The sequence below is a fragment of the Phascolarctos cinereus genome, unplaced genomic scaffold (assembly GCF_003287225.1).
Source record: "Phascolarctos cinereus isolate Bilbo 61053 unplaced genomic scaffold, phaCin_HiC Scaffold_3;HRSCAF=262, whole genome shotgun sequence".
In the NCBI taxonomy this organism is placed as follows: domain Eukaryota; kingdom Metazoa; phylum Chordata; class Mammalia; order Diprotodontia; family Phascolarctidae; genus Phascolarctos; species Phascolarctos cinereus.
This window is the reverse complement of record NW_027555736.1, coordinates 176,532,972-176,549,665: the sequence shown is the minus strand read 5'-3', so window position 1 is coordinate 176,549,665 and position 16,694 is coordinate 176,532,972. Positions and strand designations below refer to the sequence as shown.

At 36.8% G+C, this 16,694-nt stretch overlaps 1 protein-coding gene across 1 annotated transcript in view; it reads left to right on the top strand.

The window, feature by feature from the left end:
* RYR3 (ryanodine receptor 3) overlaps positions 1 to 16,694 on the top strand; it is a 731,065-nt gene that overhangs the window by 450,865 nt on the left and 263,506 nt on the right. The window contains exons 28-32 of the mRNA XM_078151313.1: positions 2,598 to 2,806; positions 4,262 to 4,437; positions 5,196 to 5,232; positions 6,283 to 6,446; positions 10,730 to 10,895. Coding sequence (XP_078007439.1) covers positions 2,598 to 2,806; positions 4,262 to 4,437; positions 5,196 to 5,232; positions 6,283 to 6,446; positions 10,730 to 10,895 — 752 coding nt within the window. The remainder of the gene's footprint in view (positions 1 to 2,597; positions 2,807 to 4,261; positions 4,438 to 5,195; positions 5,233 to 6,282; positions 6,447 to 10,729; positions 10,896 to 16,694) is intronic.

Genomic DNA, 16,694 nt, shown 5'->3' with positions numbered 1-16,694 from the left:
GAGTAGAAGTTACAAAGAAGTATATTTTGGCTCAATGAAAGGGGGGAAAACTCCTAACAATTAGAGGTGTCCAAAAGTGTAATGGATTGTTTCCTTGGGCAGTAGTGAATTGTCTGTCATTGGTGTTAAGCAGAAACTAGATGCCTGCTTATCAGGGATATTGAAGAGAGTATTCCTTTTCAGTTACTAATTGAACTAGATAGGCTTCAAGATCCTTCTGGCTGTAAGAGTCTATGATCTTGTATTGGCATTATTGTTCGCGCTCTCTCTCTCTCTCTCTCTCTCTCTCTCTCTCTCTCTCTCTCTCTCTCTCTCTCTCTCTCTCTCTCTCTCTCTCTCTTTCTCTCATAGTATTCATTTGGGCTTGTTATTTTTTTTTTCTGGAGCCTGTTCTCCCTTCTCTCTGCTCTGAATCAGGTATTTGGTTTGGCTTATCTTCTACTTGCAAGTATTATCCCTCATCCACTGAGATGTCCCTTAAGCTATTTTCTTTCTATTTATTCTCTTCTGTAACTTTTTATGTCTTACCTCTCCACTGCCAACATTGAGGATGATACTATTTTGCTTTGCAATGTTCCTTTTCTTTACTTCTAGAGACACAATTGCTGTTAAAATTGGGAAAAGGTCATTTTGTTGCAGAATAATGCACAGATGAATCAATATAGAATTCAAATGATCTCTTGAAGACTTGTCATATTGTTTATGTCAGAAAATCTAATATTTCTTACCATCTTTGTCAAGAATCCACATAATGACCCTGCTTAAGTCCTTTTGCCCCTTTGCATATCGATTTTCTTTTTAATATAATGTAGCCCTCCACTTAATTTTCAGTAATGCTGAAATAAGAATCTGAGAAAAGCTGTAATTTCCTTAGAAAAAATAAATTACATGTAGGATCATGCTTTTCTTTCTGTAGCATTATCAATTCACCCAATAAACTATGCTGAAAGTTAGAAATATTTTACTATGCTTTTAGTTGTAATTGCTGCTTCTTAATTTTTTCTTAACTTCTGCTGCCTGCTGCCTTTAATCCAGTCATATCAATGGACAAGAAAGGAAGGGATTATTTTTGGAAGGTCCCAATTTCTGCTTACACCATAATTATATTCCAAGAAAAGCCACTGGGTTTGCTTTTTTTTTTCTTGAGTTGGATTGCCTACCATTAGCAGAAACTTGTACTTTTGATTTGGTTGTGGTGACAGCTTCTATTTGAACATCTTTGTGCACCCTAGCCCAATAATAGACTTTCTAACTCACTAGTATGCAGTTACCTACGGATATGGTTTTGTTGTGAGCATAGCCAATTATTTCATCTAGGTAGGAAATTGAAATTTCCTTCTGCTCATGCAGATGTACAGTTCACCTGCAATTTGTAACTTTAGAGTGTAGCCAGGTAGCACTGGAGAGGTTAGGTGACCTGCCTATACAGCTAGTATGGGTCAGAGACAGAACCAAGGTCTTCCTGACAGTGTAGGGTGCTTATGGAAATTTGGGGTTTGTCTACCATACCCACTCACTTAATCTACTGCCATTACTCATTTCTAAATGGTCCTGTGGTCTAGAAAGAATAATTGCATCTCTGAAAGTATCCCACCTACCCTCTGGAGTGATTTGTTTATCTGTCTATATCTGACTCAATTTTGAATTCTAGGTTGCATGCCTTGAGTAGAATATGCTGTGTAAATTATTCCAGAAAGACTATATTTTGGTTTTTAAGATCAATGAAAGATAGTGTTCATTATGAAATGTAAGCTTTTCTAAAGTTACCTTTAAATGTCCTTAGGATAAATTTTCCTTTAGCCATCAAACCAAAACAAAACCCACATCTTTTTCTGCTTTTTTCCTTCTCTTTCTCACTGCTCCATAAACTTTCATCCAGATTGTTCTAGTGCCCAGATAAGTATTTCTTTCCCTCCATAGTCTGTTTATTTGGCTACAGTTAGTATTTATAGATTTAACACAAGTAGGAGCCAAACAGATTGAACTTCTTCTTTGGTCTTTTTATGAATGATAATTTTGAGTGTGGATAAGGATTCAAAAGCTAGCTTGGTGAGACAATTAGATAGCTGTAGGAAGGAAAAGGAAGATTTTTAAGACTTTTGCCATACCTTCCCTTAACTTTTTTTTTCCTATATAAAGAAGTAAATTAGTAATGATAATGGTATGTCACCAGTACTTTAAAGGGAGAAAGGACCTTATTCCCTTAACTTTTTTTGTCATATCCTATAATTTAGTATTTCATAGTTTTAAAAACTTTATCTTTTTTCCCCCTAACTGGGCCCTTATATAACTTTTTATCCCTACGAGATAGCAGGAAAAGCCTACTTTTTCTTATGTATTTGGTTTCATCCTTTCTATTTTGTCCTTGTTTTCATCACTAAGAAATTCATGTGATTAATTGCTTTTCCCAAATCATTTTTGCAATCAGCCACTAGTTCTATTGGTAACATTGTGTGTTATGGAGAATATGTTGCTAAAACACCAGCTTCCCTTTGGGTTCCATTGTTTTTAAGTATGTAGAGAGGTTAGATTTCCTACCAGCTTCAAGGTAATAGAATGTGCTGGCTAAATTGGGCCTTCTTTCTACTGTTCTATAGGTTTTGTCCCCATATGCTCACTGGGTTTGTCTCAGATTGGCCGTATGAACCTTGGGATGGATGCCAGTACCTTCAAGTTTTACACCATGTGTGGCCTCCAGGAGGGCTTTGAGCCTTTTGCTGTCAACATGAACCGAGATGTTGCTATGTGGTTCAGCAAACGCCTCCCTACATTTGTCAATGTGCCAAAGGATCATGCTCATATAGAGGTAGGATTACATATTCAAGGGAAGCCCTAGTGGAGCCTGATGTGCCAAGACATTAATCCCTGTCATCAGCTAACCTCTTGCATAAAGCCATGTAATATTACCTTAGCTCCTTCTCATTTTCCTTTTTGACTCTTTGTAACAATTATAAGCCTTCCGTGTAGGTCTATAAAGCTCTATCTTAATGACTCAGTGGTTGTTTTTAGCTGACAACTGCAAAATCTTGTGAACAGATTCCTCATAACTATAAAAGTGTCCCTTCTAAGCCTGCCCTATCATGGTGAGGTTGTATGCAATAATCAACAACATCAATGACTTATAGGAACACAAGGACTAAGTGTTTGTAATTCTGTGGTTTTAGTCCTTATATGCTTAAAACCCAAGCTCTCAGGCCTAACTTGATTTCTGTCACACCATGACACTGTGGAAGTATTTCTAAGCTTGTGGATTAAGAGATGACACATGTCTTTACAGCTTCCCTTATCTCAAAAACGTACAAGTTCCAGAAGTTGCAAAACTTCCAGCTTAGTAATAAAAATGGTACCATGCACAGAGTAGGCTTTTCAGTGAATATTTGTTGATTTAAATTAAAATGAGGGATATTCAATCTAACTGCCCAATTTAACTATACTCTTAAACTGTAACCATCTAGCCCCAGTTGGCCACAATTTTGTGATATGGAGGGAACCAAGGCAGTTTTACTATGATAGTGATTCTGAATGTTCTAGTTTCTTGTTCATTATAAATTCTACCATTTTTTTCCCCTTAATTTTGAGCACATTATTTCTTAACCTCCTGATCCTGTATCATTGTCTTCATCAGGACTCTCTTGTGTGAGCCTTTCACTGATCATGATTTAAGTGTAGAGAAGGTGAAAATACCAAGATTTAAAATAAAATAAGTATGACTAAACACAGCCTAATTCTTCTGTCTTCCTAGGATGCAGTTTAGTTTTTTTTTCCTCCCTTGCTTGTTCCATTAACTGTCTGTTCTTTTGAGGAATCTTTTGTAAGCCACTGATCCAGAGCTTTGACGTTGATGGCATAGATATGAAATTGCATTTGAGGTACATACATAAGTAGCTGGGTACATAAGACTTCTGAAGCTCTCTGGTCATCTCTATAAGAAGCCAAAGGAAAGAGTCATGAAAAACAAAAATTTTTCTATGTCTTTTTGCTCCAATTTAGGCCTATGTCATTCAGTCTCTTAGGTAGAATAATTTGGAGTGCTTCTAGTTTGGAGACAACTTTACTCCTTCCTATTTGGCTCTGCAAAAAATAAACTTTGCATCAGACAAACTCATAAAATAGTGAAAAGTCACAGTGACTTTATGATTGTATTTGGAGAATCACCATTTCTTAATTATAAGTAAGCACGAAAAATTCAAAATGAGTAATGGAGAGAAAAAAATAAGGCCTAGGACCCCCAACTGCTACATTGTAAAGCTTGTGTTTTCAGGTCACAAGAATTGATGGGACAATGGATTCTCCACCCTGCCTTAAGGTTACCCACAAGACATTTGGCACACAGAATAGCAGTGCTGAGATGATCTACTGTCGCCTGAGCATGCCTGTGGAATGCTATTCCTCCTTCCACCACAGTACTGGTTTGGAAAGTGACATTTTTCAGAAAAGGTAAGATGTAGCCTTTACTTCACTCTAACAGCTATGAAAAGAGAAATGTGTATGCATGCACATGTGTATGGATGTATGTTGAAATGGAGGGAGTGAAATGCATGCATGTGTTTGTGAAGTTTGAGAGACTTTTTTAGGTGTCTAATTAAAAGGATCAATCTAAAACTATGTCAAGATGTAACTGGTGGTGAGATTTCTACTTATTCTTGATCTCGCTTATTTCCTAGACCTCTAACATATCATTTCCCTTTTGTTTAGAGAAAAATGTCAACTAAATTTCTCATCTCTTTTGACCATTTGTGATACTATAAACTCATAGAGGGCAGCAGAGACATTTTTTAGTTAAACTAAGAAACAATTCCTAGCACAGATACACATGGACAGGGAACATCAATATTCAACTAAGCTTGACTTTGGTTTGATGTGTTGGAAATACTGCCCCAACCTGGTCCACATTTTTAATAGTGACTGTGCATATATTTATCTTATAGAACTGCCTCTAAGTGACTTATTTTATTTTCCTATAAAACTCATTATATACTAGATATTATGAAGCCATAATATGAAGCCATAAGAGGGAGGGTGGGCAGTGACATGTTTAGAGCAAAGTCCAAGGACCAGCTAGCATTACCAAAACTCATTCCAGTTTTATAAATTTTAACAAAATATTAAAGAAAGGCTGTTAAATTGACTGGATTCTCTAAACTGGTGAATAACTAAAACATGATTATTTCTCTTCCCTCCCTCCTACTCCCCAGGAAACAGATACAAGAAATAGTTGCTCATACAACAACAGTAAGTAATATTTGCTCAGTTAAGGTTTACATTATTTGATTATTTGTCTCAATATTACCTTTTTGATTGAATCACACAGTATATTAGGATTTCATGTAACCCTTATTATTGTTCTTTTATGTATTAGTTACTCAGAACCCTCCCCCTACCCAAACCAGGAAGATGATGAAAGTGATTAAGTTGGGAGAAGCAGTAAGAAGCCAGTCCAAAGAAAAAGGGTTGCTTCAGCACATGTAAAATACTCAATATGTATGCAAATTAATAATTGCATCATATGTAATAATTTTATTATAAATTATATCATAATTATATATTATAAAAAAGGAAAGTAATGCCTCTTAATTCCTTACTCTCAATCATAGGTATGTATTAGTGGTTTAAAAAATCCCTTGAAAGGAATTGAATACTCACCTCTCTGCATTATAGGAATATAGATTCCCCAAAGTTACATGGGAATCCATTGTGCAGAGAGGAGTCTAACTTCAGTAAAGTTTAATGACTACTGATAGAACATGCATATAAAGCAAATATTGATGTTTGACTACATGGTTTGCTTTTTTCTCTTCAATAGCTTTATGGTTAACCTAGCACACCAGAGTAAAAGCTATATCAGTTATTAAACCTTTCAGCCACTGTGAATGTTAAAATTCTTTTCAGCATTTTACAATAATGTGTTTTGTCACTAGTCTCTTCTGTGTATATAACACCATTCTGAATGACTGTTCCTGGTCTTTAGTCTGTCTTTATTATTTTATAGCTAAAGGGAGGGAATACTGGTACTTTCATGAGCTGTTAAAGGATGGAAAAGAAGTTAACAACTAGGAAGCCAAACTCTCTGATCAACTCTTATTTTACATATATAGTCACCTAGTGCATCTTGGGAACCCAATATGGCCACTGAGAGAGAATCACTACATAGTAAAAATCTACAGAGAAAACCCCAAATGCTTTGCCATCTTATTGCTCTTGTTTTCAACCAACATTGATGCTTTAGAATTTGTATTGCAGTGCTTTAGCTTTTTTCATTAACCCTTCATATTTTCTCTACAGCAGTGCTATTATTCTGTACGCATATTTGGTGGCCAGGACCCTTCCTACACTTGGGTTGGGTGGGTGACACCAGACTACCATTTATACAGTGAGAAGTTTGACTTGAATAAAAACTGCACAGTGACCGTGACTCTGGGAGATGAAAGAGGCCGGGTTCATGAAAGGTAAATGGGGTTCCCCTCAAAAGTCAGGTGTCCATCACAAGCTTTTTCACAGATCCTTTCCCCTTTTGTTTTTTTTTAAATTTTGTTTATTTCTTTACAATTTTTTTAAAAAGTTGGTATTGACAGAAAAGCCGATGTAAAAACTAGGAAGATCTGGGTTCCAGTCCTGCTTCTTATGGATACTGTCTGAATGATCACTTAACCTCTAAATGTCTTTTCACCTGTCAAATATTATGTCATAGAGAAGATGTCAATCTGCATTGGAAGCAGGAGTTTCCTCACTGGAAATTCCCCATGTTTATGTATTTATGGGTCTATTTTCTCTTTCTTATATACCATGGTTTTCTCTAATATTTAGAACACCATTGTCCATAAAAGGCATAATGTGGAGGTGGCCTTAGGTTCTTAAGCACTGTGTGAACAGAATGCAACTTTTACCAGGCTCTACTAAGCTGAAAAAGCATCAGATATGAAATATGTGATGAAATGAATGATTGCTGTCAAAGGACCAATAGGTGGCATTCTGTTAATGGAGGGGGTTGGGCTACATGACCACAATTTATAGTATACTACTTAGGGACTTTTTCTGAACTTAGGCATTATGGAAAGCAGTGAAAGGGACATTGAAAATGATGAAGCCAACTCTTCATTTCTTAAAACAGGAAATTGGAGGCTCAGAATTAAAGTGATTGATCAAGATCACACAGAAGTGACAGAGTGTCCTTTCCCCTTTTGTAACTCATTCTCAGAAACTTATTTGCTCCTACCTTTTACTGAATCACTCCTACTATATTGGATGTGATATTGAGAGCAGTTATGTCAAAGTGAAACTTCTGCATAGTTTTTAAATTTTTAGCCTCTTAAGTTCCTAATCCTGAACCAAATTTTCCAACATATTTTTTCTGTCTTCCTTTATATTCACCTTTACGTTGAAGTCTGTGAGTAGTTAATCATATTTTGTATGGCTTTGGAGGATTTTATCAAGTACTTTTTCTACCCTTTTGTCTTCTCCAACAGCTTTTGTTACATAATGTATGCTGTATTCATGTGAGGTTTTTTGCTTATGCAAATAAAGAGAACAGCAAAACAAAAGTACCAAATATCCCCTGAAATTATATTCTTCTCGTATTTTGGGATATGATGAAACCAACTCTACCAGATTCTTCCTCTGTCTCATTAAGGAAAACCTAAAAACCATCTTTTAATTTAGCAGCAACCTTTTTATATCTTGTTTTTATTTATAGTAAGGATGTAAACATTGATATGGTCATATGCTTCTAGTAGTATAGCAATTCATTGGACGTTGAACAGGGAACTCATATTTAGAGTACTAGTTAACATTTATGAATGGCCTATAAATGGTGATTCTTAGTACCTTCTTATGTTAGTGCTTTAGTATTTTACTAGTTCCTTACCCATTTATTTTTCAGGTATAGAAAGGCCATTTTTCTTTCCACCACAAAAGAAATGCTTAGAACACAAAAATTTATTTTGACAAATACTTAAAACATGAACTATTAACACATTATGCCAGTAACATTCTACTGGGAGTTAAAGACTCCCAGGAGACTTGTGGGACTGCTGAATAGGCAGATTTCACTTTCACAGCAAATTTGCACTATCCAAGCAACTCTGTCAAGATCTATACCTTCTAGTCAGTCAGGTATGTGTAACTCCTGTTGCTGGTCATCTTTTCCTCCAATAAGGGACAAACTTGGGTTGTAGGAAGCATCTTTAGCTACAATTTAAGCACTTGAACCTGAGCTGATGTAATTTCCTTTTCTGATAGACCAAGTAGATGAGTGGATCAGGGGATCCTATAGATACACATTAACCAAGATTTTAGAAAAGCTTTTGATGGTCATATGTTGCAGAGAGACATGGGCATAGGTTCAAAAGTGGGCAACACCGCCCCCTGGGGGATGCCAGAATGATGGGGGGGAAGTAGGGGATGGAGTGGTAGTAGCCTCAGGTGCAATTGGGGGGCATTAGATAAAAAAAAAGTAGGCAGTGGAAGTATAAGGAAAAACGAGAAGATAAGAAAATTTTGAAAAACCATTCATGTTTCTTCTGTTGTGTAACAGAGTTAAAGTTGTAGTGGTTACATTATTTTCCAAATAAACACACAAAATGCAGGTTATAACCAATCAGTAGGTAAGTCCACCAAAAGGTCTTAACAAGCGAGTGTTGGCAGGTGAGCATGTCATGCAATGTCAGGAAGTTCAGTAAGCATTGACAGGAACATGTGCATGTAATGACTTGTTTACTATAAAATACTATATGGTTACATGATGCAATATTACATCATCAAAGTTTCATTGCAGAAAAAAAAAACCCGACAAATTTACAATAAATTATTAAATTTAAGATGTGTCATTTTAAATATATATATATATATATATGCATACATATATATGTATACACACACACACACACACACACACACACACACACACACGTTGAAATGACACAAACTTTTTTAAAAAGTTAAAGGGTTAAAGAAAGTAGCTTTCCAGGGGGCATGAAGGAGGGACACTGAGTAATTTTTTTTAAAGGGGGTGGTAGGCCAAATAAGTTTTGGAACCTCTGGACTAGATGATAGTGCAATTGAGTAGATTTGGTAACTGGATGAATGGCCACACCAAAAGTACAATCATTAATTGTTCAGTGTCAGCTTAGGAGTTCTTGGGGTGGAAGTGGGAGGGTGAGTGATAGAGGGATCTATTCTTAGTCCCTTTCTGTTTGACGGCTTTTATCAAGAATGTGGATATCATGGCATGCCTGTATAAAATTTGTACCTGACAAAGCTCAGTGGGATAGTCAACATACTAGATGACAGAATCAGGATCCAAAAGCATCTTAAAAGGCTAGAATATTTTACTTAATTTAAAAGATTAAATTAAATGAACAGACATGTAATGTCTTATACTTTGGTTCAATAAATAAATTAACTTCACAAGTAGCAGTAACTAGACAACAGTTTGTGTGAAAAAGATCATAAAGTTATGGTAAGATTGCAAATTCTATGAGTCTGTCTCCCAAAACCTCCCATCAAAACTGATGTGTTCCAGTGGACTCACTGACAGTCCTTTGAATGGAAGAATAGGACAATCAATTTACACACTCTTTCCAGAGCAATTTATTGATATGTTTATCATTCCCCAACAAAACATGGAAATCAGACCCTGGCAGTAGAATTTTGGGTGTAGTAACAGGATAGGAGGTGGTAGGTTACAGATGCCTGGTTGAATCTGTGGCTGGCTAGATATAATTGGCCCTTAACAATTAGAATAAAATAACCTAGGTTAAGAGTTCACTTTTGGAGGATGTCACAGTAATATCATGGTGGCAAAACTAAAGTTGGGTAGGGTGAAGAAACATGGTCTGGTCTGGAGCCACCTTCAAATAATGGACCCTCAGCCATCAGAATAACACTGCTTCAAGATGAACTTGGCTTTCTTACTGGTAATAGTTCTCCCCACATAAAATGAGGCTAGTCCTCAAATAGCAGATGTAGTCTGTTGCCAGGTCAATGCTTGAAGCTTTTCCAGTACTATAGCCTTTAAAAACTTGTCACAACAATCTTTAGGCCCTGAAATTCTCTCATTGGAGATTTAATGCTTTAGATACTAAAAGACTTTTGGTCCTCAAGGGTTTCTTATTAAAATCTAAATATCCCTGAAAGGAATGTCATCACACTGTTTATACTTTGTAGTATGACACTAGCTCAGAGCATTATGGAGAAAGAGAATATCAACAAAAGAATTGGGAGAGTCTCCAAGGACAAATTCTGTATGCTGTAGTTTTTGCTTAGTAAGGATAAATCTTAGAAAAATGTGGGCAAGATTACTAAATTGTTCCCTGCTTTATTGGCCTGAATACTAGATTGTGAGCCTGGATTCTTGTTCTTAAAGTGTAACTCTAAGCATGTCTATAACATTGGTGCTTCACTTTTTTTGATTTGTAAAGTGTGAGTCTATCCTGTCTAATAGTCTTCTTGTGATGATAATTTAACATCTAAAAATGGTCTCTTCATATCATGGTTGGTGAACCAACTTGCAAATTTCTGCTTGTCTATAGAGAGTAATAATTTATGTTTGGTGAACTGTGGCAAAGTATGGTTTTATTTAGGAAAATTCATTCGAGTTGATAAATTTTGGATACACATCTAAAATAATGTTACCTAAGGCATTATCATTATTCAGGTTTGATTATTAGCTCCCAGAGGCTATACTTAGTAGCTTTTAATCCTCTTTTTTTTTCTTTTAAATTTTGGTTCGTAGTGTGAAGCGCAGCAATTGCTACATGGTTTGGGGTGGAGATGTAATTGCCAGTTCCCAGAGATCAAGTCGAAGTAATGTGGACCTAGAAATTGGCTGCCTCATTGACTTGGCCACAGGCATGATGTCCTTCTCAGCCAATGGGAAAGAACTGGACACCTGCTACCAGGTATCTGCCGCAGTTGAACAAAGTGATAGGAAGCAGTAGCAGTGCACATGTGCTTTGTGAAGCGTCTATGTTCTAGCTTCATGTCTCTCTTATATGATTGAAAATAGTTTTAGCTGCAGTGGCTTCTTTAAGGCACTAGGAGAAAAGCTTCTAGAGTATCTTCACCTGTGTATATGTCATATCTTGGAGAGCCTTGTAATAACGTCTTTGCTAAAATGTAGTTATACTTAGGGAGGATGATGAAGTTGAAGTGATACAGTATACTACCATATACTTATTTTCTGTTTCTATTTAAATCTCAGTTGTCCTTATTTTTCTTATGTCATCTGATTTCCATGCTAAAATAATTCTATTCTGTTTTCAATAAGTATAGTTTTTAAAAGTAAGTAAAGAGTTAAGTGGCCTGCCAACCAGTTAAACAGAAGGAAACAGACTGGGACTGAGCCATACCATGACGTCTTTAACCAAAATCATCTTTACCTCTGTTAGGAACTTAATCTTGGGACTGATGGGTGACAGGCCCCATTAGGGGCCTGCTATTTCTCAATTGTATTCAGTCAGTTAAGTTGCACATTTTATAGGTATCAATAAAGGAATTTGCAATGTATAGAGAAAGAAACAGAGACAAACATCCTAAGAGATCTAGACATATGGCCGAACTATGATAAACTTTTGAAACTAAAATTATGCCACGGTTCTCTTTCTAAGGGAGTGGCCTTATATTGACTGGTCTCTTGCCTCAATTTCCCCCTCCATGAAACATAAAGATGTCCTCATTAACCTCTTTAGTAGTTCAAATCAATAGCTAATGGTATTGATTATAAAGCTTATTACAAATTTTATTTTAAATCAAGAAATCTTTCTTTGGGCCAGAAGTTTCAACATGGAATCCTGTAATACTGAATCAAGAAGAAATAAAACCATCATTTTACAGAAAAGAAAACTGAAGCCCAGAGAGGCAAAGTGACTTGTCAATGTTCGTATAGTTACATTATTTTCTAAGCCAGACTAGAATTTGGGTTTCTTGCCTCCCAATCCAGTTTTCCTTATGCTATTCCTTATGTTATGCCCGCTCTGTTTTTCATTCTGGAAAAGGAGAGTCAAAAAAAAAAAAAGAGAAAAGAAAACTCTATTTACTAGCAATTGGTTTGATTGATTACTTTAGGTCACTATACAGTGATAGTTTAATGAAAGGAGGAATAAATTGCACATGAATCGACAAGCAATGAAAACCTTGTTTGTGGTTGTAAATACATTGTCCTCTAGTGGCTAAACATAGAGGTTTCCGGTCGTTAATCCTACTGACCAATGTAAACAATCAGTGAATATATTTATTGAACACCTCTGTACACAACACCATAATAAATATAATACAGCATACCCCCCAAAAAATCTACGACAGAGGTTTTTCCTTTAAGAAATGTGTCATTTAGTTGGAGAGAAAAAGACATATACAGAAAGTATGATTTGAAATGAGTATTGAAGGATAAGTAGACCTTTATGAGAGGAGACTAGGAATAAAACCATTGTCTGTTAATATACTATTATCCTTCTAGTTACCTAGAATTAAAGCTACAACATTTTTTGGGAATTTTTGTTGGGCTTTGTTCAATCTGTATTTTTCTTTGGGGCTTTACTTGTAGATTTTTTAAGCTTTCCTGTCACCATAGTAGCTTTTTATTATCAGGTTCTTATTTGTTGTTTGTTAATTTTTGCAGCTAACTTACTGACTTTGGACTTTATGTTGTGTTGAGTTCTGCTTGCGTCTGGGGAAGGGGAATGGGATGGAGATGTCTGACCTGATCTTCTGTCTTTTATGTCCTGCTGCTGCTATCAAAGGTCAGCTGGGGGCCCTGTAGGATTTTAGTGCCTCTAAAGTGATATGGTCCAGGGAGAGGTCTGCTCACTGCTCTCCTGCTTTGTGCTCTGCAAATCCTTGACTTGGTTTGGGTCTGTTGGCTTGTATGTTACTGAGTTTCCATAGACTGCTGCTGAACTCAGTTACAGTTAGCTTGCTGGGAGGTTCTGCAGGTTCAGAGCTACTGAACTGCTAGCTTCCCCCTTGGTTTTGGTATCCTGCACTGGTTTATTCCACTGCAGGCTTATATGTGGAACTAAAGGTGAGAACAGAGTCCCTACTTTTTTTTAGCTTAGAGCCACAGCTATGTTTCTGAAACTTGTTCCTTGCTCCTTATACAAACAGGATCCCTTCTCTCTAATTTGGAACTAAGACTCAGAACTGAGTAATAGGTGACAGAGGTGCCAGATGGCACCCATTCCTGTTCCTGGTGCTAGTGCAGGGGTCCCCTGGAATGTCTTTCTGCCCAAGTATTCAGTCCTCTTAGTGTCCTAGGGCACTGGGCTCCTCACCACTGCTCTTGCTGCTTCCATCTACCAAGGTGCTGCTATGGCTGTTGCACTGTACTCCTGGCTAGCCCCTACCCTGGTGTCCACAAGCCTTTCCCTCTGACTTCCTAAGCTTGAAAAATACCTAACTGTGATTTATTTTTGGCTTTCCCAATTAGAATTTGTTTTGGCACATTTTCTATGTTGACATTAGGGTGTGTCGGCCTATTGGGAAAGCTAGGCAGAAATGCCAACTCTCATTCCATCATCTTGACTCCACCCCAATTGATAGCATTTTCTTTGACTTATGTCTCTACCTTGTCCCCCTCATCTAGTCATTTGCTAAGTTCAGTTGATGTTTTACCTACAATATTTCTCTAACTATTCTTCCTTTTCTATTCCTGCGGCTATCACCTAGTTGAAATCCTCATTACCTCTCGCCTATATTATTTCAAAGGCCTCTTCCCACATTTAACACCTTCCTACTCAAGCCTCTCATATACATTGCTGCCAGACTAATATTATCACTTTTGTAAATGGAAACAGTTCTTTTTGTAAGCATTGACCTTACGTTGCCTACAGAATAAATTCTAAATACTATAGTTTTCCAAAGTTCTCTACTATCTAACCATGAACTTTCCAGACATATCTCCTGCTGTTTTCTTTTATTTATACTGTTTCTTTTGAATGAAATGACATTCCTTTTTCCCTATACCCAGCTTTGACTGTTGAAATCCTCTCCATCCTTTAAGATCCAGATCAAATGCTGTTTTTCATTAGATCTTTTCCTGTTCTCCTTAGCTGTAAAGTGGTACCTTCCTTTTGTCTACTTCATAGCTTCCTTAAAGAACTTACTTCTTTTTATGTTGTTTACATATCCCATAAATCATATTATGCTTCTTCATGTCTAGGAACATATCTTGTTTAGTTTGTGTTCCCCCCAAATCTCTTGGATATAAAGTACCTAATATGTATTTTTAAAATTAATTAATTGGTGTTCCTGGAAAATAAAAGCTATTTTGGTAAACTGTGAGTTGGATCGTTTGGCTAGAGTTGAGGTTTTACAAGTAGGAGACTAAGTTGGTAAAACATGAGATTAAGGCTTTACAGGATGTTGAATGCCAGAGTAAGAAGTTTAGATTTTATCTGACTAAAAGTGAAGAACCATTGAAAGTTTTTGAGAAGTAGAATAACAAAATAAAAGTAGGCAGAACTAAAAGAAGCTGGCATAGGCTTCCTAATTTGCCAACTTAACTAAGCACAGTTTTTAAGGGCGTCTAAGAGTTATATGAATTGACAGAGCCACGGATTTTAACATGGACCATATTATCATCTTTGTTCTCTGAAAAAAAATTGTGGTTGTCAGTTTCTTGGTGTCAGGGCTGAGGGAGAATGACAAAATAGTTTGAATATATGTGGCAATAGAATAAACCTACCACCATTTCCCTCCACAGTGCCTTTTGTTGTCACTAATGTGCCTATAAGCTCAAAAAATAATAATTATTATAGGCATGGATTTTCCAATATTGTACCCACCAGGTATCTTGCCAAGGCAGATCCTTCAACTCAACCAGACTTCTTTGATATTCCTATGTACCTTGCCTCTCCAGGGAAACAGGAGTCTGCCAGTTTGATTAGACAGAGGTTCTTCTAATCATTTAAAAACAAGGAATCTGGCTTTAATTTTAAAAGTACAGTCACAGAAGGGAGCATTGTTTTAACTTTTTTCCAGAAAAAAAAAAGTATTATATCTATGAGTGTAGCATTATGTAGTAGATGCAGAGCTATCCTTGAAGCCAAGAGGAAATTGGTTCAAGTCTGGCTTTTGACAAATACGGCTTTGTGACCCTGGGTAACTTACTTCACCTTTCAGTGTTCCAGTATATTCCCTAAAATAACAAATTTTAGAGAATATGGCAGCTTGCATTGGTAAAGAGAACGTCCTTACCTGGGAATTCCCTATACCAGTGGAATCATAGGGGCAGTTCCTATTCCTATTCCCTATGGATATTTTTCAAAGCTTTGTCCTGGGTTCTCTTCTCCGTATATTCCCCTTCTTGGTGATCTCATTGGCTCTAATAGGCTCAATTATTATCTCTTTGTAGATGTTCCTCAGGTCTATGTATCCCACTATAGCCTCTGTCCTGAGCTTTGATTTCACATCACCAGCTATCTCTTGGATATTTTGAATTAGAAAATCTGTTCATGTCTCAAACTCACCATGCCTCCAAAAGAAGTCATTAGTTTTCTCTTAAAACCCACCCCTCTTCCGCACTTCCCTGTTTCTTCAAAGCTAACACCATCCTTCCGTCTCTCACATTTGAAACCTTGGAGTCATCCTTGATTCCTTAATCTCCCTCACATTCTTTATCCAGAGAGTTGTCAAGTAATGTTGATTCTGACTTCACAACATCTCTTGTCCCTATTTCCTGTTTCCTTCTTTCTACTCATCAGCCCCCTCTTTCAGACCCTCTTAACCTTGTTCTTAATCTATATTGGAATAAGTTCCTATCTGATTTCTCTGTCTCAAGTTTGTTTCCTTTACAATCTATCCTGTATGCATTTGTCAGACTGATGTTCCTAAAGCACAGGCCTAAGCATGTTATTGCTCTACTCGTTAAGCTGTGAATTCCTCCATTTGGTATTTAAAGCCCTTCACAATATGGTCTTTATCCTTCATTTCCGGACTAATTTCACATCACTGCTTTTCGCAAACACTTTTCTCTAGCCAAGCTGACACTTTGCTATTCTGTTATCCTGACACTCAAAATTTCATCTCCTATCTCTATGCCTAGAATGTGCTCCTTCTTCACCTTCACCCCTTAGAAGTCATGTACGCCTTTAAATCTCAGCTCAATCACCACCACCTACAAGAGACTTTTCCCAGTTCCCTCAGGTTATAGTTCATCCTCTACTTATCTCATATTTACCTTATATCTATTTTGTGTATACTTAATATCTACTTATATGTAGACATGATATTTCCTTCTATGTGTACATATACGTTTTCCTTGATGGAAGAGATGGCTATGTTTTTGTCTTTGTCTCCCTATTGCTAAGCACAGTGCCTAGCACATTAGTTATTGATTGATATTATATGTTTCAGAAGCTCTGACCTCTGAGAAACAGTAGTAGCAAGAGTATTGGAACTGGAGTCAAAAGACTTGGCTTAAAATTCTGCCTCTACCACTTACTGGCTTTAGGAAGATAACCTCACCTCTCTGAGCCTCAGTTTCCTGACTTATAAAATGAGAGGGTTGGGCTAGATGTTGTGTAAAAGCTATTCCAAGTCTAAAATTCTGCCATCCTTTGAGTGTGACCAAAACTGTGTTCCAGAGATTCAGAGGTTTCTAATAAACTGCTCTAGTAAGTTGTATAGGAGCAAATGGAGCAAAGGACCCAAATAAGAAGGTCTTTGTGTTTCTAAAGATTATAGCTGCTTCAAGGAATAGA